The sequence below is a fragment of the Rhinatrema bivittatum genome, chromosome 11, assembly GCF_901001135.1.
Source record: "Rhinatrema bivittatum chromosome 11, aRhiBiv1.1, whole genome shotgun sequence".
Classification (NCBI taxonomy): domain Eukaryota; kingdom Metazoa; phylum Chordata; class Amphibia; order Gymnophiona; family Rhinatrematidae; genus Rhinatrema; species Rhinatrema bivittatum.
This window is the reverse complement of record NC_042625.1, coordinates 50,464,553-50,486,813: the sequence shown is the minus strand read 5'-3', so window position 1 is coordinate 50,486,813 and position 22,261 is coordinate 50,464,553. Positions and strand designations below refer to the sequence as shown.

At 45.3% G+C, this 22,261-nt stretch overlaps 2 gene segments (V, D, J or C); both read left to right on the top strand.

The window, feature by feature from the left end:
* The window catches only part of LOC115100800, a 79,867-nt gene extending 57,629 nt beyond the window's left edge, over positions 1-22,238 (top strand). The window contains 4 exon segments of the V gene segment in view: positions 5,363-5,429; positions 5,568-5,889; positions 18,555-18,589; positions 21,697-22,238. Of these exon segments, the coding sequence occupies positions 5,384-5,429; positions 5,568-5,889; positions 18,555-18,589; positions 21,697-22,013 (720 nt within the window).
* LOC115100802 overlaps positions 1-22,261 on the top strand; it is a 68,368-nt gene that overhangs the window by 35,043 nt on the left and 11,064 nt on the right.

Below are 22,261 nucleotides of genomic sequence, written 5' to 3'. Positions count from 1 at the left end.
TGGTCCATCAGTCGCTTGGAGACCAGGGCGGTAGCGCTAGCGCTGCAATCCTTCCTCCCGCTGATTCGAGGGAAGGCGGTCAGAGTGTTGTCAGACAATGCAACTACCATGGCGTACATCAATCGCCAAGGCAGGACGAGGAGCCAGCTAGTGGCGGAGGAGGCGCAGCACCTGATGAGCTGAGCGGAGCAGAATCTCAGCAACATTGTGGCGTCTCACATCGCCGGAGTCAACAATGTCCAAGCGGACTTCCTCAGCCGTCATCATCTGGATCCAGGAGAATGGGAACTGGCGGAGGTCGCTTATCACCTCATCTGCAAAAGGTGGGGGACGCCATACATGGATCTGATGGCAACCACTCAGAACACAAAGGCTCCACGCTTTTACAGCCGACGGAGAGAGCGAGGGGCCGAAGGCGTCGATGCGCTGGTGCTTCCCTGGCCCACAGACGTGTTACTGTATGTGTTCCCTCCTTGGCCCCTGATAGGCAAGGTTCTTCGGCGGATAGAGCTGCATTCATCGGATGTGATTCTGGTAGCGCCGGATTGGCTAAGGCGGCCTTGGTTCGCGGATCTACTCCCCTTCGTTTTCATGGACCCGCGGCTCTCCTCTGTCAAGGACCCGTTTGTTTGGGGGACGCGGATCACTTCTGTCTCGTGGCAAGGCTTTTGAGAGGAAACGCTTGAAGAATAAAGAATATTCGGAGGCGGGGATAGCCACCTTGTTGAGATCTAGGAAACAGTCTACATCCTTAGCCTACGTTCGGGTTTGGGTGCTGTTTGAGGACTGGTGTAGGGATCGTAAGGGGGACCCTATGTCAGCGTCCATATCCAATGTCCTCGCTTTTCTTCAGGCGGGTCTCTCGAAAGGTCTCTCTTGTAGTACCCTTCGGGTCCAGGTAGCGGCGCTCGGCTGTCTCAGGGGAAAGGTGCAAGGGGTGTCCCTGGCACTTCATCCGGATGTAGCGCGTTTTCTTCGGGGGGCGAAGTATTTACGTCCTCCGTTGCATCATCCTTGTCCGTCCTGAAATCTCAATTGGGTACTTTCCGCTTTGTGCTCGTCGCCGTTTGAGCCGATAAAGCGGGCAATGCTAAAGGATCTTACTCTGAAGGCGGTCTTTCTCGTCGTGATCGCGTCAGCGAGACGAGTTTCGGAGTTGCAGGCTCTGTCATGTAGGGAGCCGTTCTTACGGATTTCGGATTCAGGTGTATCTTTAAGGACGGTTCCTTCCTTTCTACCGAAGGTGGTGTCGGCGTTTCATTTGAACCAGTCGGTTGAGCTTCCCGCTTTTCCGGAAGGGGAGCGATCGGACACTGGGGCGAAAGATTTACGGAAACTCGATCTCTGCAGGGTTCTCCTCCGTTACCTGGAGGTTATGAACCCTTTCCGGGTTTCAGACCACCTCTTTGTTTTGTGTTCTGGCCCAAAGAGGGGTGGTGCAGCTTCCCGGACCACGATTGTGCGTTGGCTCAAGGAGGCCATTTCTTCGGCGTATATTCTGAAAGGGAAACCTGTTCCCCTGGGGCTTCGGGCTCACTCGATGCGATCACACGCCGCCTCGTGGGCGGAATCCTCTCAAGTGTCGCCTCAGGAAATTTGCAGGGCGGCGACTTGGAAGTCGTTGCACACTTTTACTAGACATTATGGGGGTCATTTTCAAAGGAGTTACGCATGTAATTGTGACATACTATCGTAGCAATTTTCAAAAGCTATTTACTCGAGTAAAGTGCACTTACTTGAGTAAATCCTATGGACAATTCAATGGCATATATTGTAGCAATTTTGAAAAGCCCACTTACTTGAGTAAAGTGTATTTACTCGAGCAAAAACCAGTTTTGCTCGAGTAAATGCTTTTTAAAATCCGCCCCTATAGGCTGGATGTAGAGGCCGCAGAATCGGGGGGTTTTGGAGAGAGAGTACTCCGAGCGGGACTCTCTGGTTCCGACCCTCGGTAATTTGGCTCTGGTACATCCCAGGTGTCTGGACTGATCTGGGTATGTACAGGGAAAGGAAAATTAGTTTCTTACCTGATAATTTTCGTTCCTGTAGTACCACGGATCAGTCCAGGAGCCCACCCGAGTAGTCTATGTTGTCTGTGCTGCTTGTTCTGAAGTAACGGAGAGTCCGCTCGGTGGATTCAATTGTTCAAATTGGTTGTCATTGTTTTTTCCTCTGGTTCTGGGAGTTCTGTTCCAGCTGGGGGTTTGTTGAATTGGCCCTGATTTAGGGCGGTTTAGTTAGATAGTCTGGTTGTTCAATTTGGCTTTGACATTACGTAAGACTGAGGGGCTGTGGGTGGCACCTTACTATATGTAGGGGAGCCCGACAGGTCTTGTTCTGTCTCCATCTGCTGGTGCGGAGTCACAACCCAGGTGTATGGACTGATCCATGGTACTACAGGAACGAAAATTATCAGGTAAGAAACTAATTTTCCTTTCCACTGTCTTATCCTGGCACTGCTTGTGATGTTCCACGCAGGGGCGCTTCTATAATGAGGCAGGGTGAGGCGGCCGATCAGGGGGCAAGATTCTGAGGTGGCAAAATTGCCACTGAAACCAACCTGCTCACCTGCCTCACCCTCATTCATGGGAACTCTCCGGATTTGGCCCGGAGACTCTGGAATTGTAAAGGAATTGTGAGCCTCCAGGTCAGCAGCAGAAACCTCCGGGCAATGGCGTAATGAGGGCTGAGAGGGGGGTGGGTCTTTATTTTTATTTATTTATTTATTTATAACATTTTCTATACCGGTGTTTGGACCAGAGACCATCACATCGGTTTACAACATTGCATTATAAAAGACATAGAAATACATAAATGAGTGTAATAATAATTAAAAATCAATACTAATAAAATAAACTAATTACAATTCATATTACAAATTAAGATAATAAGTAAAACATCTAAAATAAACTAATTAACTAAAATTTCTCAAAATAAGCCAGAAACCAAAATAGAGCATTGGAGTTTAATTATATCTGGAGAGGATGAGACATGTGATGCCTGGTTTGCTTAGACTGTGCCTTCCTTAAATGCTTGATTAAAGAGCCATGTTTTAAGCGATTTTCTGAATTCTTTAAGATTAGTTTCGAGTCTTATTTCTTCCTGAATCGTGTTCCATACTTTAGTGCCTGCCAGGTATATAGCTCTGTCTCTGACAGAGGTTAATCTAGCTGAGGCTACAGAAGGGATGGATAAAAGCCCTTTGTTTGCTGACCTTAAACTGCGTTGTGGTGTGTGAAGCTGTATAGTGGCGTTAATCCATTCAACCCGGCAGCTGAAGAAAGCAAATGGCCACCTGCAATGTTCCCTTATCTGTGCTCGTGTGCTGCCGCACACAGCTCGTCCCCCTCCCTGCGCCCCCAGGCGCAATAAGACCAGCGGGGCTGTGGAAGGGGAGAAGAGGCCTATGGCCGCCGGAAGATCGTATCCCGCCAGGAGGCCAATAGAGGAGGCATCAGGGCTGCCAGAGATCACATGGCTGCGCAGCGGCCCAACTAAAGGAGGCACCGTGTTGGCAGAGGATCAGTCCTGCACGCCTGCTAGAGAGAGTATGTGTGTAAGTATGTGTCTGAGAGAGAGGAAGCATGTACATGTGTAAGCATGTGTGCTGAGAGAGAGGAAACATGTGTACATGTGTAAGCATGTGTGCTGAGAGACAAGAAGCGTGTATATTACGTTTTATTGTTCTATTCGCAGTTTATTGTTTATGTTATGCTGTACGCCTTAGTTCAATACTCTGTTTTATTGTTTAATGTAACGCCTTACTTGCGAAAGTTTTGTTTTATGGAAACCGACCTGATTCGATTATGTATATCGAGAAGGTCGGTATATAAAAACTCTAAATAAATAAATAAATAAATATATGTGTAAGCATGTGTGCTGAGAGAGAGGAAACACGTGTATATGTGCTTGACAGAGAGGGAGCCAGTGTGTGTGTGGGTGTGTATGAGAGGGTTTTTGTGTGAATATAGGTGTATGTGTGTGTCTATGAGAGAGAGTGGCTGCGCATATGTGTGTGCATGTGTGAGATTACCTGTATATATGTGTGTGAGAGAGGTTAAAGTTTGTGCATCCTCCTCCAATCTACCACAATCTCAGGAGGACTGGAAATCTGAAGTTCCCTGGTATGGAGAGTGGGAGATTTGTTTTTTTATCCTTGCTGGTGTTAATTATTGGTTGTGATGTATCTGCTGTTTTGAAATATTTTATTAGTGTTGGTAATAGTTTAAACATTTTTATTCCTGTTTTTAATTGCCTGCTGCCATCCTCGTGGTTCCAGTCCATCCTCCTCACACAAAGCCCTGCAGTTTTACCCGAGAATTAGCAGGAATGCTCCACGTACAGCTGAAATGTAAGCCTGTAATGATTCAGGTGAGTGATAGCCACATCTCCATTTCTCCATGGAATGGGTTGCCCTCAGGCTACAAGTTCCTGGATGTCAGAAACACCAAGATAAATAATGTGGGCTCTAGCAGGGTTAATGTTATTCTCCAGTGGCCCTACATACACATTATGTCACTGCTAACCCGCTGTGCTGATGGAAATGTGGATCACCAGCAACACAGCACAAATAGAAATAAAGAAATAAAGAAATAAAAAATAGGATTCTGCCCCACATCGCCCCCTTCTGACGGGAGTATGTACCAGTGTCACCAAATGTTTATGGACAAGATTGCAGCGCCTCCTGACTCGCAGCTTTCAGATGTGAACAGCAATAAAAAAAGGAAGCCCTGTATTGTTTGTTGTTGCCATTTTGAGTGGCAACTTTCAAACTGCCCCATATCTGCAAAGTCTGCAAGTATTTATTACCCGTGCATGTTGCACACATTTTCAAAACAAGAGTATCTGCACACCTTCACGGAAAATTTCCGAAGGTTGTATTTAGCCCCATTTCCAGCAGAATTTCTTTGCTTCAGAGCCAGAATTGTCCCATTCTGTCCTGTGACAGCTACAGGGGCTCAGTCTCCCCCACACGCTTTATAAAATCTACCCGCTGAGGTACTATGAAGCAGTCAAAGATAGAAAATCACAGCCAGGAACACAATTAGACCAAATCCAGAAACAAAGGCAAAGAAAAATGCAAAACTGGTGGTGAAGTCTGTAAGCGCCTGAATTTGCAGATTTATTATCTGTATTCGTCCAATGAACCCGCAGAGAGCCCAGAAAGCAAACCTGCAGGACTGGTGACCAATGAGAGGAAGCTAAAGGAATGCCCTGTAGCAAGAGCAGTGAGTGTGAGAATGAGGGAGGAGCCTGCAGAAGCAGCAGCCAATGAGAGGAGAGCAGATTTGCATGAAGGGGCCGGGTCACAGCTCTGCAGGGTATAAGAAAGAACTGGAGGCCTCCCCCAGAAAGCTGCGCTCTGCTGGTTCCCTCCTGCACCATGTCCTGGGCTCCTCTCCTCCTCACGCTCCTCACGTGCTGCGCATGTAAGGGGCAGATTTACTCTTCCTGAGTTCCCAAGATGCAAAACTGAAACGTGTGATCACTTTGTATAATTCTGAGTAAAAGGTTTCTAGCAGGATCTGCTTCCTATAACAGTTTCTTTCTTGATGTCACTGTTTCAGGTTCCAGCTCTCAGCCGGTGCTGACTCAGCCGGCCTCAGTGTCGGTGGCCCCGGGAGGGACTGTCAGACTCTCCTGTGCTATGAGCAGTGGCTTCAGCATTGGGGGTTATACTGTATACTGGTACCAGCAGAAAGCTGAGAGCCCTCCCAGATATCTGCTGAGCTTCTACTCTGATTCTAACAAGCACCAGGGTGAGGGGGTCCCCAGTCGCTTCTCTGGGTCCAAGGACTCCTCCAGTAACAGCGGCTATCTGAGCATCTCCGGGGCCCTGCCAGAGGACAATGCGGATTATTACTGTCAGGTCTGGGACAGCAACAAAGCTCACAGTGACTCAGTCAGATGAGGAAGTGATACAAGAATGCCAGCAGAGAGATTCACCACATCGGTCTCATTAGAATGCTCAGACTTCCATCCTCGTCCTGTTTAATTATTTCCTAATCACATTGTAATTATGACAGATAAAGACCCATTTAGTCTGCCCAGCAATGATTTTACGTTCATCTACCCAAAGTAGATCAAATTCCCACAGGGGACCCAAACACCAAATCCTATTGTGTCCCCTCCTCACTACAATCACAGGGCTGGTGCTCACCCTGCTGGAGGGAGAGTAAAACAGAGCCATGTGACGAGGCCTGAAGGCAGTAATACTAGTGACAGGCAGCTCTCCTGGGAAGTACCAGTTTCAGGAGAGACTGTAAAATGATCTGATTTTATTCGACTTTCCAAAGGGAGGAAGGTTAATGAGATCAGAGTGAGGGTGCCTGGTGCCTTATCCACATAAAAAGAGATGAATTAGCACAGGTGTGAAACTTGTGAGCTGCGCCATCAATCATCAATGCTTCCACTGTAGCTTCTGTGAAATAGCACTGCCTCCATATGCTTCAGAGTCCAAGCATCTTAAAAAATCCGACTATTGCTATTCCTGCCCACCAGTTTCCAATTTTGTCTAATTCACCTCCTTTTTGGATCAAGTATACACGCCCAGACATTTCTATGCATGAACACCGAATTGTCAGGGCATGTCAGGGGGTCCCAGAGGTCATTTTCTTGGCATCCACCTGTGCATCCCAGAAAGTAAAACTGCATTAGCTGTTCATGGAACTTCTTTATTGCTGTGAATCTCTTGCTTTAGCAAACTTCCAGCAGGTTACTCAAGTGAGATGCAATAACTCCTGAAGGAACTCACAGCTGACTGAGACCAGAAGACCTGCAGGGACAGTCTGTCTATGACTCCCCCCACATACACCTTAAGGGTTTTGTGCCCATCTGACCCTTTCAGCCTGTACCTTTATGACCCCTTCTACCTGAACATGAGGGCACTGTGCTTCTATGACCCCCTTCAGTCTGCACACTAGAAGGTGCTGTGCCTCTGTGACCTTGAGGTCATGCTGGACAGTGCATTAGGGTTTTAGAGTGGGACTTCTTTTAAATATTAGCCAGATATGCAGTTCATCCCTGACAGGATTTTATTGCCCGTGCAGCTGCAGCATCAGCACAGGCAATTTTCAAGAACACAGTTCAGGTTCAGAACAGAAAAAGTCAAAGAGAACAGTAAAATAAACAAGTCCTCACTAAGTGAGTCCGAGGTTTACTTCAGTCCCAGTGTCCCATTGCCCAGCCCTGCCTGAGGTAGCCAAGGAGGATTCCCTTCCCAGGGCCTGTGGACAGCAAGGGTTTCTCTGCTTGCCCTCTCTCCTGACCACCCTCACTGCTGGGGCAACCTGAGCTACTCTCCTGGGCTTTTATTCCCCAGATCTGGTTTCAGTTCCTGCTTTTCCTTTGAGGTGGCCCAGGCTAGATTGTTGCAGGCAGTCTGGTGAGTTAGACTGCTGCTCTGGCTTATACATCCTTTCTGTGTAGAGAGCTGCCACGTTACCCAGTTCCAGGAGGCTGGGGAGACAACTTTTCAAAAAGAGAGAGGGGAGTGCTAAAGTCAACATAGATAACCCCTTTCCTGGACACAGGAAAGGAGTGTACTCAAGTACCCACAGAGCTGGCACCTATGCCCGGAGGGAGATTTTAGGCTGGTACTGGATTTCTGGCAACCCCACTCTAGACTGTCAGACTCTCCTGTGCTATGGGACCTGCAGCACTGATTTCAATAGGTAGAATCAGGGACTACAACTACCAGCATGCTTTGGGATGTAAGTTTAGAACCAGGATTGGCCAAAACATCTTCCTCCTGGAACTAGGTTAGGGTTATGTTTTGTTTATTTATAATCTGCTTAATAATTCCCTAAGTGGCTTACATAAAGAACGTACATAATAAAAGAATCAACTCATAAAAACTAACAAAAACCAGAAATAAAACGGCAGTTCTGGTTTGGCACTGGAACTTCTACCCTGAGACAATGCAGTTACTTGTCCTTGATGCTCATCCCATCCTGAGAGTGAGAGGTAAAACTGGAAAATTGGTTGCACCCAGAGATGGCAGAAGGGAAACGTGTGATCACATTCAGGCCGATGCAATATTGGTGCGTGTTAAACGGGTGCTCATGATTGAGCGCCCGCTCCCTTTAACGTGCGCTGATCCACCTCTCCGGGGCGCCCATTGCAAAATGCAAATGGGCTACTGAGGTAAAAATGAGGTGCTGGGGGAAACTGCGCCCCCCTAGTGCCTCCTCGGCAGCGGGTGCCCGGGAGAGGTGGCTGTCAGCCGGTTAGGAAAACGGATGCTCAATTTTAGATCATCCCTTTTCCTAACCTGTGCACAGCCAGGACGCTCGTTAATTGGGAGACCCTTTTCCTAACTTGACAGCCGGCACCCTTTTCTTTTTTTCAGGGCATTCTAAATTTTTAGTTCCATGTGATGAGCGCTATTACCTTAGAGCATGATTAGATGTGTGTTTTGGATGTGCTAACCCCTGTTTTGCATTGGGGATTATGGACGTGCGTCCAAAATGTGCATCCAATCGCGGGTTGAGCCGTGCACTGCAGTCAGGGCACCGTATTGCATCGGCCTGATTGTGATTGAGCCTGAAATGAATTCTTCAGTCATGCAGAGTTTGGTTCCTGGCTGGACACTTTGCCGCCTTAAATTCTGAGAACATGTGTTCCCCTTTAACAGGAGAAGCCTGCAGCACTGGCAGCCAATGAAAGCCAAGCAAAGATGAGGTCTATAGCAGCAGCAGCAGCCAATGAGAGGAGAGCAGATTTGCATGAAGGGGCCGGGTCACAGCTCTGCAGGGTTATAAGAAAGAACTGGAGGCCTCCCCCAGAAAGCCGCGCTCTGCTGGTTCCCTCCTGCACCATGTCCTGGGCTCCTCTCCTCCTCACGCTGCTCACGTGCTGCGCATGTAAGGGGCAGATTTACTCATCCTGACCTCCCATAATGCAAAGCTGAAACGTGTGATCACTTTGTATAATTCTGAGTAAAGGTTTCTAGCAGGATCTGCTTCCTATAACAGTTTCTTTCTTGATGTCACTGTTTCAGGTTCCAGCTCTCAGCCGGTGCTGACTCAGCTGGCCTCAGTGTCGGTGGCTCCGGGAGGGACTGTCAGACTCTCCTGTGCTATGAGCAGTGGCTTCAGCATTGGGGGTTACCATGTATACTGGTACCAGCAGAAAGCTGAGAGCCCTCCCAGATATCTGCTGAGATTCTACTCTGATTCTAACAAGCACCAGGGTGAGGGGGTCCCCAGTCGCTTCTCTGGGTCCAAGGACTCCTCCAGTAACAGCGGCTATCTGAGCATCACCGGGACCCTGCCAGAGGACAATGCAGACTATTACTGTGCTACTTATCATGGCAGTGGCAGCACATTTCAGTGCCACATTGATAAAGTGCTTTGGGGAACTAAGACATAAACCTCTGCCTCTCTCCCCCAACCCACAGTGGTGGGCAAGTCATTATCTGTAGCACATCCAATAGATGAAGCTCCGTCTACTACTGTTTACAACTTCTGTGCTATACCGGAGGCAGGCAACGCTATAGAGATATGCATGAGAGACAGTCCCTGTTCCGTGAAGCTCACAGTCTAGTTATGACTCACAGACAAGACTCTCCATACTCACCCATATCCTTTGTACCAAGAGCAGTTTCCCCCTCATTCATTACTCATGGCTCTATTCTTCCTTGCTACAACTCATATTCCCTGAATATCCCATTCTCACATAACATCTCTGCACTGCCCCTAACACCCACCAGCAGCTGAACCTGTGTGGGTCTCACTGGCACCTGCATATGTGTCTCTTTCCTGGCAATCATCCACCAACCCACTGGGGTTTTACTTGCCTTTGGGCCACTATCCTGCCCACAAGCTATTCCCTGAGTTTCTGGGGACACTGCGACTCCACAAACCTGGGGTCCCACAGTTCTCAGAGAAAGACTCACAGACCACACACATACAAAACACTGGGGTCACCCAGCTTTTCATGTCCCTGGGTTACAATCAGTGACAAGTAAAATGGTAATAAAGCAAAAGACCTAGTATGATTGTAAAGCCAGAAGCAGAGAGGATCAGCTCTAGTCATACTGCATCAAAATAAGCTTCAGATTAACTGGGCAGGGCCTTATAGGGTTATTTGATGCTTGAATGATACTAATTATGTCACATCTATGGATCTGCAAGATAGGAAGTACACTTTTCATGTAAATATGATGAAGGCTTATTGGCTTTGCAGCAAAATAAAGCTCAGCTGTGGGGAGAGTGAAAGCTGTTACATTCCATTCCCCTTCTGTAATGAAATGGCTTTAGTGAATTAGTGAATTGACTGATGGTTCTGCTCATTAAGCTGAATGAAATCATTTCTGCCACAGAAGCAGAGGCTCCCTGAATCTGTCAGGATAACAGAAAGTAGCAGGAACTGGTGTGCAGCAGCAGGCCTCTCCCTGCCCTTTCAGATTATTCAGCAGAGCATCTTCCTGTTACCCTGCAGGCTGGCCGCAGACTCCCCCGTCACTTCTTTAAATTGACAGATTTATCATGGATGACCGTGCTGGTTTGAGCCTGGCAGGAGGCTGTCCATCCTCACCAGAGAACACATACTGCTGGGGGAGGGGCCATAGTGAGCTAAAATCGGTGTCTGAGACTGGTAATGAACTGGAGGTCATTAGGTTTTTGCATGGGCTCCCTTGACTCTATGGTAGGAGACTGAGGAGGGCCACAGACGCCCAAGTAATTGTAGATCACTTTAAGCAACTCTGGTTCTCAAGGGACCTACGGAATTTGCAAAGACAAGTCACCTGCCTGGCCCCATTTATCTCATGCTCTCTCCATAGGCGCTGGGCAAGGGACGCCCTCACCTATGCCTCACAAAGCGGGAATCACTTTTTTTTATCCCTAAATCCAACAATGCAAGTCTGAACAAGCTGGGCTTGAGTTTGCGCTAATCCTGGGATTTCAGCAGCCACAGCAAATGTTTGATCACCGTTGTTATACTACATTGTTTGTTTTTATAAAACCCTGTTACTTTGATTTATGGTCAATAAAACATTATAAATTAAAAAAAAAATACTTGAAAAAGCAGTCCTTACCCACTAGAAAATCATCTTGAAGACAAAAAGACACTTTATCCTAACCAATTTGGATTCCGGAAAAACACTCAACTGAAACTCTTCTTCAATCCTTAACTGATCCTATTTTACAAGGTTTTGACTCAAATTAATCATACTGCCTAGTCCTGATTTATCTTAACAGCTGCCTTCGACAATGTTGACCATAACCTGCTATGCCAACAGTTGAAAAACATCAGGATTGTTGGAAATGTGCTAAAATGGTTCACCTTTTTCCTCTCAGATAGATCATTCCAAGTCAACTCGACAATCACTTGACCAACACTTTCCAAAGCACAACTGGTGTACCACAAGGATGCTGCCCATATGCAAATTACTAACAGACCTGGGTTTTAAACATCTTCCTTTATGTAGATGATCTACAATTATATATCCCTTTAACAAAATATTTGAAAAAATAACATCACTAATTTCTGAATATATGATTAAAAGAAAAGAAAAACTAGCTCAATGGAAACTCTTGATGGACCCCCCCAAAAAAACTGAAATAATTTGGTTGAGCCACAACCCATAAAAATCTATACCCCCAGCATAGATCTCAGAAGTTGCCAAGTAACCCCAGCAACCCAAGTGAGAGACCTAGGGGTCCAAATCGATGAAATTTAACAATAAAAGCCCCCATAAGCAAACTGATTAGATCTGATTTCCACAAGCTGCAGATTTTGAAATGATTGAAACCTCTACTAAGCACAAAAGATTTCAGAACAGTTTTACAATCTCTTATTTTCTCAAACCTGGATTACTGTAATTCATTACTTCTAGAACTTCCAATTAGTCATTTAAAACCTCTGCAACTACTACAAAATGCCACAGCCAAACTATTGTCTGGAGCAAAAACATTTGACCACATCACCCCAATACTGATGGCTCTGCATTGGCTTTCTGTCCAGTCAAGAATACATTACAAAGTTCTAACAATTCTATTCAATAACATGAACCGGAACAACAATGATCCGCTAGGAATAACATTTAAATCTCACAACCCCCACAAACTCTCAGATCACAGAACAAAGGCCTCCTAGAAATCCCGAACTTAAGAGGTTCTCATCTAACACTAACTAGAGATAGACTGATGTCAAATGCGGGCCCAAAACTATGGAATTCCATGCCAGAAGAACTTTGGATAAAAAGAAATTCAAAAGCGACTTAAAACTTGGCTATTCAAAAATGCCTTCAACTTGACAAGCACCCAGTTCCCCATGACTCAGATAACCTAAATAAGTCATGAACAATAATCCCCCCTCGCAAACCCCTATACTGTAGCTTTGTTCTCATGTTATATTTCTACCATTGTATTACTTCCATTTATTATGAATGTTTATCCACCTTATAACACTCATTATAATTATGAATGTTTTACCTGTAAACCATTATGAACCAGTGATTCTCACATGGAATGACGGTATATTATACATTTAAATAAATAAATAAAAATACTGATCTCTGGGCAAGCTAAACAGTACAGTCCTTTTCCCAGCTTTTTAACACTGTGAGTGCTGGATGCTGGTTCTTGCAGAATATTTGCAATTCACAGGAGAGCACACAGGGGTTTTGGCTGCAGGTGGTTTGCAGTCTCTACAGGGTTGAAAACCCCTTTTTGACAGGTCTAAAACATAACACTCAGATCCATCCAGATGCAGCTCAGTCCACATTGTGAGGCTCCAACAGATAATAAGCTTGTGGGGGCAGGAACCTGGTTTATAGTAGCTTGCTATAGGTGTAAAAAATACAATATTGCAGTCATGGTGCACAGTCTCCTCCAGCTTCATTCATTCTCTGGTCTAAAGCCCTTCTAAAGATTTACTTTCCATCTAGAAATGTGCGTTCTATTACCTGTGGCAAGCTGGAAATACCTTCACATAAAGGAGCCCATCTGCAAAAAACATGAGAGAGGTCCTTCTCAGTACAGCTCCTGAATTTTGGAAATCATTTCCAGTAGAACTGAGACTAGAAATGGCTTTAGTGAATTAGTGAATTGACTGATGGTTCTGCTCATTAAGCTGAATGAAATCATTTCTGCCACAGAAGCAGAGGCTCCCTGAATCTGTCAGGATAACAGAAAGTAGCAGGAACTGGTGTGCAGCAGCAGGCCTCTCCCTGCCCTTTCAGATTATTCAGCAGAGCATCTTCCTGTTACCCTGCAGGCTGGCCGCAGACTCCCCCGTCACTTCTTTAAATTGACAGATTTATCATGGATGACCGTGCTGGTTTGAGCCTGGCAGGAGGCTGTCCATCCTCACCAGAGAACACATACTGCTGGGGGAGGGGCCATAGTGAGCTAAAATCGGTGTCTGAGACTGGTAATGAACTGGAGGTCATTAGGTTTTTGCATGGGCTCCCTTGACTCTATGGTAGGAGACTGAGGAGGGCCACAGACGCCCAAGTAATTGCAGAACACTTTAAGCAACTCTGGTTCTCAAGGGACCTACGGAATTTGCAAAGACAAGTCACCTGCCTGGCCCCATTTATCTCATGCTCTCTCCATAGGCGCTGGGCAAGGGACGCCCTCACCTATGCCTCACAAAGCGGGAATCACTTTTTTTATCCCTAAATCCAAAAGTGCAAGTCTGAACAAGCTGGGCTTGAGTTTGTGCTAATCCTGGGACTTCAGCAGCCACAGCAAAGGGAGATTCTAAATCACTAATGCCAGCTCCAGCAACAAAACGTCATCTTCTCGGCAAGCGACCTGAAGTGGAGCATTATGTAAATATCCCCATCTGGCCTGAGGCACCAAGGCAGCTGACATTAAAGCTCAGATTTACATGTGAGGGTGGGGCCAGTGCAGCAGAGCTGAATGAGACACCAGCCGAGTGTGGACAGTGGTCCTAGCCAAGATCTGGGCTTCTCCAACTGCAGCAAAGAGCAGAAGAGCTTGAAATGCAAGTCAGATTCTCTTTGAAACATCATAAAAGAGTACAAAGATCCCTGGAACTCAAGGAATTTGCTCCAGTGAGAGAAGAATCACAGGAACAGATGTCCTCCGGTGGAGTCTCACTCCGGTAGCCTCCCAGGAGTTTCCTTCTGCTTGCTCTCAGCTCAATTACAACCAACTTCTATTGAACAAGGGCATGGCAAACCTTCGTTTGCTAATAGCCCAGCCATTCAGGGTTGGATTTTGGGCAAATGACACCCAATGTAAAAAGCACCCACCCACCTGCTGGTGCCCCTGCCAGACTGATGGGACTCCCCCATTGGGGCCTCTCTTTGGCCACAGTGGGATGGCGTCTGCCACGGCCACTAGGCCTCTCTTTGGCCACGTCAGGATGGGATCTGCCACAGCCATGCTGCTGTGGGACGGATGATGCCGGTGGTGCCCAGGGCACCCCACAGCTCATGGCACCTGGGTGACTGCCCAGCTTGCCCAAAATCTGGTCCTGCAGCCATTGCAGTGGCAGTCCTCAGTCAGAGGCCACAAACCACGGCTCTCTACAGAGCCTGCCTCACCTGGATCCTCAGCCTGACCGCTAGTCTGAGACTTTCTTTCCTGAGAGCTTGTGAACGCTGTTTCCCCAATCCTGGCTGACCTGGGCAACAGAGTCCCAGCTTGGGAACTGAATGAATCCCAGTCCACCACATGGTAGTGCGCAGCGCTGCAGCTGAGCCTGCAGGCTGGCCCTGGTAGCCTTCTCGTTGAGGGAGCCTTAACAAAGGGAAATTCTGCAAGCCCATGACGTGCACTGATAGGATTCAGATTTGGAAAAAGATAAAGGTAACTTGATCTTTCTGTGCAGATTCCGGGTTTCACCTTAGAATGTATGGGATTTAATAATTCTTGCTCATTGGAACTGAGGACAAATTACTGCAGAATTACCATCTCACTGAAAGTAAGCATTACTGGAAGCCTCTACTAGAGAACGTGGGATGATTTGCTTGCTAAGGGTTTCCTGATTAGTTCCTAGTATTCCAAAAGGTTGTGATATTCTTTATTCGACCTGCAGAAGGACCCTCGTCAAAGCTGTTGCAGATGGGTTGTTGCGTTCACCAAGGTCCCCTCTTCACCCGTGCCTAGTTTGCTGCATTACTCCAATGCTGGTCACATCGCACTCATCAAGCCGATGAGCATGCCCGGAATTACAGTAACTGATCTCGCGTGACTCTGCAACCCAAGAACCATTCAGATGTAGAGACATCGGTGCATATCATGGCATGCTTCAAGAGGGGATCTCCTGCTGACAACAGGATGAGGTCAGGACACTGACTGCCCACCCCAGGTAAGCACTGAAATGTCAGCTGTTCTCTGAGGCTTATTAAATCATTGTTGTGTCAGAGTGCCTGGAAGGATTCTCCTGTTAAGGACCCCTGGATGGGACTCGCTTTTGTTTTTATTTTGTGGTTGTCTTGAGATATTATGAGAGTAACTTTCAGCAGCCTGTATAAGTCAGTGCAGACATGCATAAGTCAGCGCCTCTAAAGTTACAGCTGTAAGGCAGAAGTCCCACCTGCAGTATAAGCCCACCCAAAAGTACGCACCTATGTTTCTGTACACGCGCATGTTTGTAATACAGGAAACTGCCCATTTATAAAAGTATGTGCATATATATTTTATACACAGAATAATCGTAACTTGTGGTGTAATAACCCTGCGTTATAGGCAGAGGCAGGTATTTTATAAAGAATGCATACACTCCCCTTCTAAAAATACTTGTGCACGTACTTCCAATCAGAAGTTCACTGACACTTCCACTACTTCACCCAGACCCTCCAGCACTTCACCCAGACTTCTCACCCAAAAGACAAGTGCAATTTCACTTCCAACGTTTAATGAGCAGGTGTAAAAGTGCATGGACAGGTTCAGTAATGTGTGCGTGTAAACTTGTGCGCATACGTCTGAACCCTAGCCTGGGATGTCCCTTTACCCTATTCACATTTACCTGAATCTGTGCGCTCACCATGTTCCCAAAATAAGATATCTGCACGTTCACGCTAATTACACACCTAGATACCAATTATACAAGTGCAACCAACATGAAACTCTTTGAAAATCACTCCTGAATATTTTTTCTGTCTGCTACCTTAGCCATTTTTCATTAACCAAAACCCCATATATAGCCTGGAGCGTCTTATTTTAGGTTTTGTCTATTTCTATTTTCTGTTTACACTTCTGTGTCACCTTTCCACTCTAGAATGACTACCCAAAGTCGCTGACAGCAAATTTAAAAATACAATTCAGTGAGTTTAAAGACTGAGTTTTGTTAGAATTTTATTTTTTGTGAGAATTTTATAATCTTATTTTCTCTGATATTCTTTTTGCTAAACCAAGCATGTTTGTATGAATTTTTATTTTTTTTTTGCTAAACTAAGTGTATTTTTGTTCATTGCTCAGGCCTTCATTGTGGTGAGCGATTAAGAAATTTGAATAAATGTAAATTAAAATGTTTTCTAACATTAACCTGTTTTACTATCCATCGGTATGCTGGCAAACATTGGCAACATCAAGGCATTTCAAAATGAAATTTAACATTGTGCTACTGTGATTACTGATGGTGTAGATGATACTAATGATGACAAAGTTGATGCTAGTGATGGTGCAGCTGAGACTGATGATGGTGCAGTTAGTTCTAGGGATAATGTAACTGAGGTTGATGATGGTTAGTTCTAGGGTTAGTTGATGATGGTTAGTTCTAGTCAGCAGGAGATCCCCTCCAAGTACCCCCCGCGAAAACGACCAGACACATTACCCTAAGAGATCGTGCCACCTCCACAGCTGGCCCTCTCCTTTGGAACTCCATTCCTACAGATCTCAGACAGGAGCCCTGCCTCCTAACTTTTAGGAAAAGACTTAAGACTTGGTTGTTCAAGCAAGCTTTCCCGGACACAATCTAATGACACAATCTAATGACTCCTCAAAACATTCAGCCCTTAACCATGCCTTTTGTATATAGTATTTAACGTGTATATTGTTCAACCATTTCTATTCTTTCCTCTCTCTTCCTTCTTTCTCCAAGTTCTGCTACCCTTGTTAAATGTAACTGCATCTTCGGTCACCATAGTTCTAGTTTGATGTATATACTGCACTCCCGTTTTATGTAAACCAGCAAGATATGTTTTCATGATTGCCGGTATATAAAAACCTTAAATAAATAAATAAAATAAATAAATAGGGATAATGTAACTGAGGCTAATGATGGTGCAGTTAGTTCTAGGGATAATGTAACTGAAGTTGATGATGGTGCAGTTGATGCTAGTGATAGTATTACTGAGATGCAGTTAGTTCTAGGGATAATGTAACTGAGGTTGACGATGGTGCAGTTAGTTCTAGGGATAATGTAACTGAGGCTGACGATGGTGCAGTTAGTTCTAGGGATAATGTAACTGAAGTTGATGATGGTGCAGTTGATGCTAGTGATAGTATTACTGAGATGCAGTTAGTTCTAGGGATAATGTAACTGAGGTTGATGATGGTGCAGTTAGTTCTAGGGATAATGTAACTGAGGCTAATGATGGTGCAGTTAGTTCTAGAGATAATGTAACTGAAGTTGACGATGGTGCAATTAGTTCTAGGGATAATGTAACTGAGGCTGACGATGGTGCAGTTAGTTCTAGGGATAATGTAACTGAGGTTGACGATGGTGCAGTTGATGCTAATGATGGTGTAACTGAGGCTAATGATGCTACAGTTAGTTCTAGGGATAATGCAACTGAGGCTGATGATGGTGCAGTTGATGCTAGTGATGGTGGGTAACAGGTTGAAGATGGTGCAGTTAGTTCTAGAGATAATGTAACTGAGGTTGATGATGGTGCAGTTATTTCCAGGGATAATGTAACTGAGGCTGATGATGGTGCAGTTGATGCTAGTGATGGTGTAACTGAGGCTGATGATGGTGCAGTTAGTTCTAGGGATAATGTAACTGAGGTTGACGATGGTGCAGTTGATGCTAGTGATGGTGTAACTGAGGCTGATGATGGTGCAGTTAGTTCTAGGGATAATGTAACTGAGGCTGATGATGGTGCAGTTGATGCTAGTGATGGTGTAACTGAGGCTGATGATGGTGCAGTTAGTTCTAGAGATAATGTAACTGAGGTTGACGATGGTGCAGTTGATGCTAGTGATGGTGTAACTGAGGCTGATGATGGTGCAGTTAGTTCTAGGGATAATGTAACTGAGGTTGACGATGGTGCAGTTGATGCTAGTGATGGTGTAACTGAGGCTAATGATGGTGCACTTAAGGCTCTCAGTAGTGCAGTTAATGCTTGTAGTCTGGATGTTGAGAACAGCATGGTTATTATACCCATAATGCTGATTCTGGAGATGATAATCTGGGAGGAAAGGGAAATAATTCTTCATTTCCAGTTTGCTAAAATCATGTTAGTATGGGATTCTCTGGAGCTGAGGATTCTGGACCCAGCCCACTAAAGGCCAGAATATCCACACTAGATTCCTGAATTTGATAGGACTCCATCCACATTTGCACCTATCAGTTCTAGTGGAAGTAGTGGGATGGGTATTTGCATGGCTGTGTGACACTGTGGGATATCTCTTCGGTAGAGGAACTCAGCTCAGTGTCCTCAGTAAGTAACACAATTGATCTTCTCCTTTCCGTCTCAGAAATATTTTTTCTCATTTTGTGTTGTTTTCCCCCTTTTTATTCTCTTTTAGTCCTGGGGTGGGACCCTATTGATTCTAATACTAATGTGATTACACTTTCTTTTCAGCTACATAGAAAATGTAATTTGATGCTGGATTGTTACTGTTAGGTATGATTTTGAATTTAGTTCATATTCAAATCCTCCCTTTGCAGTCTAGAGTTAAGGTCTAGAAAAACAGCAGTTTCCAGCATCATGGTAACTTTGGGCATATCTCCGGTTACCGAACCTTCGTAGAGACTGTGTTGCTCACTTTAAGAAGGAAGTCAAGTTTAGCATTTGGTTGAATGCTTTAACTGTATCTTCAGATGTGAAGCGTGAAGCTGGAAGAGCAATTAACGTCATTTACAAAAACCCTCTATTAACAATCTAGTTTGATTTTATGGGGCCGAGCGGAGGGTCTGGTAAGTGCCCTCAAAAAGCTGAGCTGTGCTCCCTCTATCAGGACCCGTGAAGAGTTTTGAGCTTTCTTCACGGGTCCTGCAGTCTCTGGTTCGGACTTGTCCGTGTCACCGCTGGGTGGTACCTGGCACTGTCAGGGGCTCAGCTGCTGATGAGCAGAGGGCAGGCACCTCTGTCTGAGCAAAGGGGAAAATAATTAAAACATACAGAATTATGCGAATTGTAAACTAAATTGTAGTTAATAACAATGGCTTCCCTTAGTATTAATTATAAATTACAGTTTGCAATTTATCATCCCACAAACTACTACATTTAATTAAAAATGTCGTGCTATGTATGTGAAGTGAGTGAACTGACGTCTCTGATCAGTAGTCAGGAGTTTTAAATAACTGCAATTGTATTTGGTTAGTTAATTTATCGCCTTACAAAACTTAATAAGGTAGTGTAATACAACATCAATAGTAATAATATATAATATGAAATAGAATATGTAACAGAAAATAATAGAAAACAGAAAGCAAAACAACATGCAAGCACAGAGAGCTAAAAAGTATTCAAAGCTGAGGTGAAACCTAATCTAGCCAGCAGTCAACAGTCGGCTAAAACAATCACTATCAATTATCCGAAATCAATTTTTGACATTAAATACCTGTCAGAATAACCAGGTCTCTGAGATGTCCAATTATTTGGATCTCTATTGGAGCTGCCTGCTAACTGAATGCCATAGGTTGGGCTGTTTTGAGGCTGATCTCAGATGGATTATAAATTATGATGACCAAAAGACCCTTCCTGGACTAGAGAGAATTCACAAATTAGCAAGCTCTTGTGCTTGACCTCGGTAAACAGCATTAAATACCAAACTAAGAACTGTAAATGTAATCCTAGAGAAAATTGGGAGCCAGTGAAGCTCCATTAGAAGGAGGGTGACTGGCAGAATTCTGTAGAATATGAAATCTTTTCAGGAAAATTACAGCTATCAAATGAGTCCCTTGTCCTTACAAGAAGAAACCTGCCTAAGGCGGGCTACAAGTCCTAAATGTGCCTACCCGCTGTGTTCTTTGGGCTCAGATTACTGAGCACAGGAATTGTCTGCTGGGTAATAAGATAACAATAGAACACAAGACAGAACTTCCATCTGTTGCTTTTATACCTAATAAATTCAGTCTTCAGAATCAGATTAGGAGGATGTGAGACCTAACCAAGTAAAATATAACCATCGTTTTGTTTTGGGAACAGTGATGTGATGTATGCTATTTAAAATGCCAATTTGTATTCCCACTTATCTGAGACTCTGTCAGGTACCTGTGACCTGGATTGGCCACAGGATATTGGACTTGATGGACCCATGGTCTGATCCAGTGTAATGGTTCTTATCTGGAAGAATGTATCTGATTACAGGCAAGGAAATTCAAAAAAGATCAGGTAATGCAAGCAGTGTTAAATGTTACTGCAACTGCAACAAAGAAACGCAGAGCTGCAAGGAAGCAGTGGAAGGATAAGAGGAATTTATGTAAGAAATATTTCCAGTATCAGTCTGTAATGACAGGGTGCAGACATGCACTGATGCTATAGCAGTAGGAATAAAGCTAAAATACAAATGAATTGGGTACTTCAACAGACTGATTAATGGATTTGGTTACTCACCAAGTTACAGCAGGTAGGTTCCTACCCCAGAGGGCTTACCATCTAAGTTTGTATCTGAAACAATGGAGGGTGAAACAACTTGCCCAAGGTCAGAAAGAATGTCAGTGGTCGAAGTAGGATTTGAGCCTTGATTCCAATGGTTTTTTAGTTGCCTACTCTAAATACTGGGCTACTCCGTCACTCCCGGCTATGACTGGAAAGGAACCAGTGTAACGCCATCAGCCACTGAGCAGAAACCACGAGTTCTCCATGACCAGATTCCTTCAGCCTCAGTGAAGCTTTAACAGTCAGGGGGTACAAGGCAGAATAAGGGATCACAAGAGCTGTCCAGCTGTGGGACCAGGCTGTCTTTAGAGGGAATCCTGCAACATCTGTGCATACATTCCAGATGTGTCTGAGTGAAAGAATAATCTGGATTTTTTTAACTGTATATAGTGCATTATAACTTTTGGGATTACTGAAAATGAGGAGAAAGAGAGAGAGGATGCTTTAAGAGCTTCTCAGCCCCAGACAAACCTTATTACTCATGGATGAGTCTTTAGATGTTGGCAGAGGTGGTATGAGGTACGCCAACAAGTGAGAGATTCTTTTAGACTTAACATCAAGCAAGCTGTCCACAAGGCCACCTAATTAGTTGGATGCAAACATTTCTAGGGGTGAATACTCCATTAAACATGAGTTTTTCCATTGGCTGATCCTCCAAGAACACTAAGCCTCCATGGCAACATCTCACAGGCCTGATGTTTTCAGAAGGGGGAATAAAGTGGCAGAAGTGCCTTACAGGTCCTCCATGGCTGGTAGCAACTCCACCCCCCCCCCCCCCCTCCCCAGAGCCAGGCCGCTATTACCCTCCCCCTGCCTCCCTGCCACCCAAGTCTCTCTGGTCACTCATATTAAGGACTCACAGATACAGCGATCTACAATGGAACTGCAATTAGTGCTGCAGTTTGTGTCTTTTCTAATCTGAATTTCTCTTCACTCTGCAGCCAATGAGGTGAGACCTCCGACTGTGCTGCTCTTCCCTCCATCCAAGGAAGAGCTGGATAGTACTAACAAGGCCACCCTGGTGTGCTCCATGATGAGCTTTTATCCAGGCTCCGTGGATGTGGCCTGGCTTGTTGATGGGAAGAAAGTGACGACTGGCGTGGAGACCACCAGAGCCACGAAGCAGAGTGACAACCTGTTCATGGCCAGCAGTTACCTGACCCAGACGGACTGGAGCAGCAAAACTGGAGCCACCTGTGAGGTGACCCACCAGGGAGTGAAGGTCGTCAAGTCTGTGATACGATCAGAGTGTTCTTAGCCCTTTAGGCTCCCGAGCTCTCCCAGTCAGCAGATGTCTTGTCAGGGAGACCTCCCCCTATTACCGCTGTCCCTGTCTGTGCTGCTCCCCACTCTCCAGACCATTCCTGGTCACCAGCAGCCAGGCCCTGGGGACTCTGTACAGGGTGGGACTTCCTCTCTTCTCTTCTATGGCTTTGTTTTATTCTGTTTTGCTGTTACCTTCAATAAAATACTTTACATCAGCCCACATGTTCTTCTTATTGGATG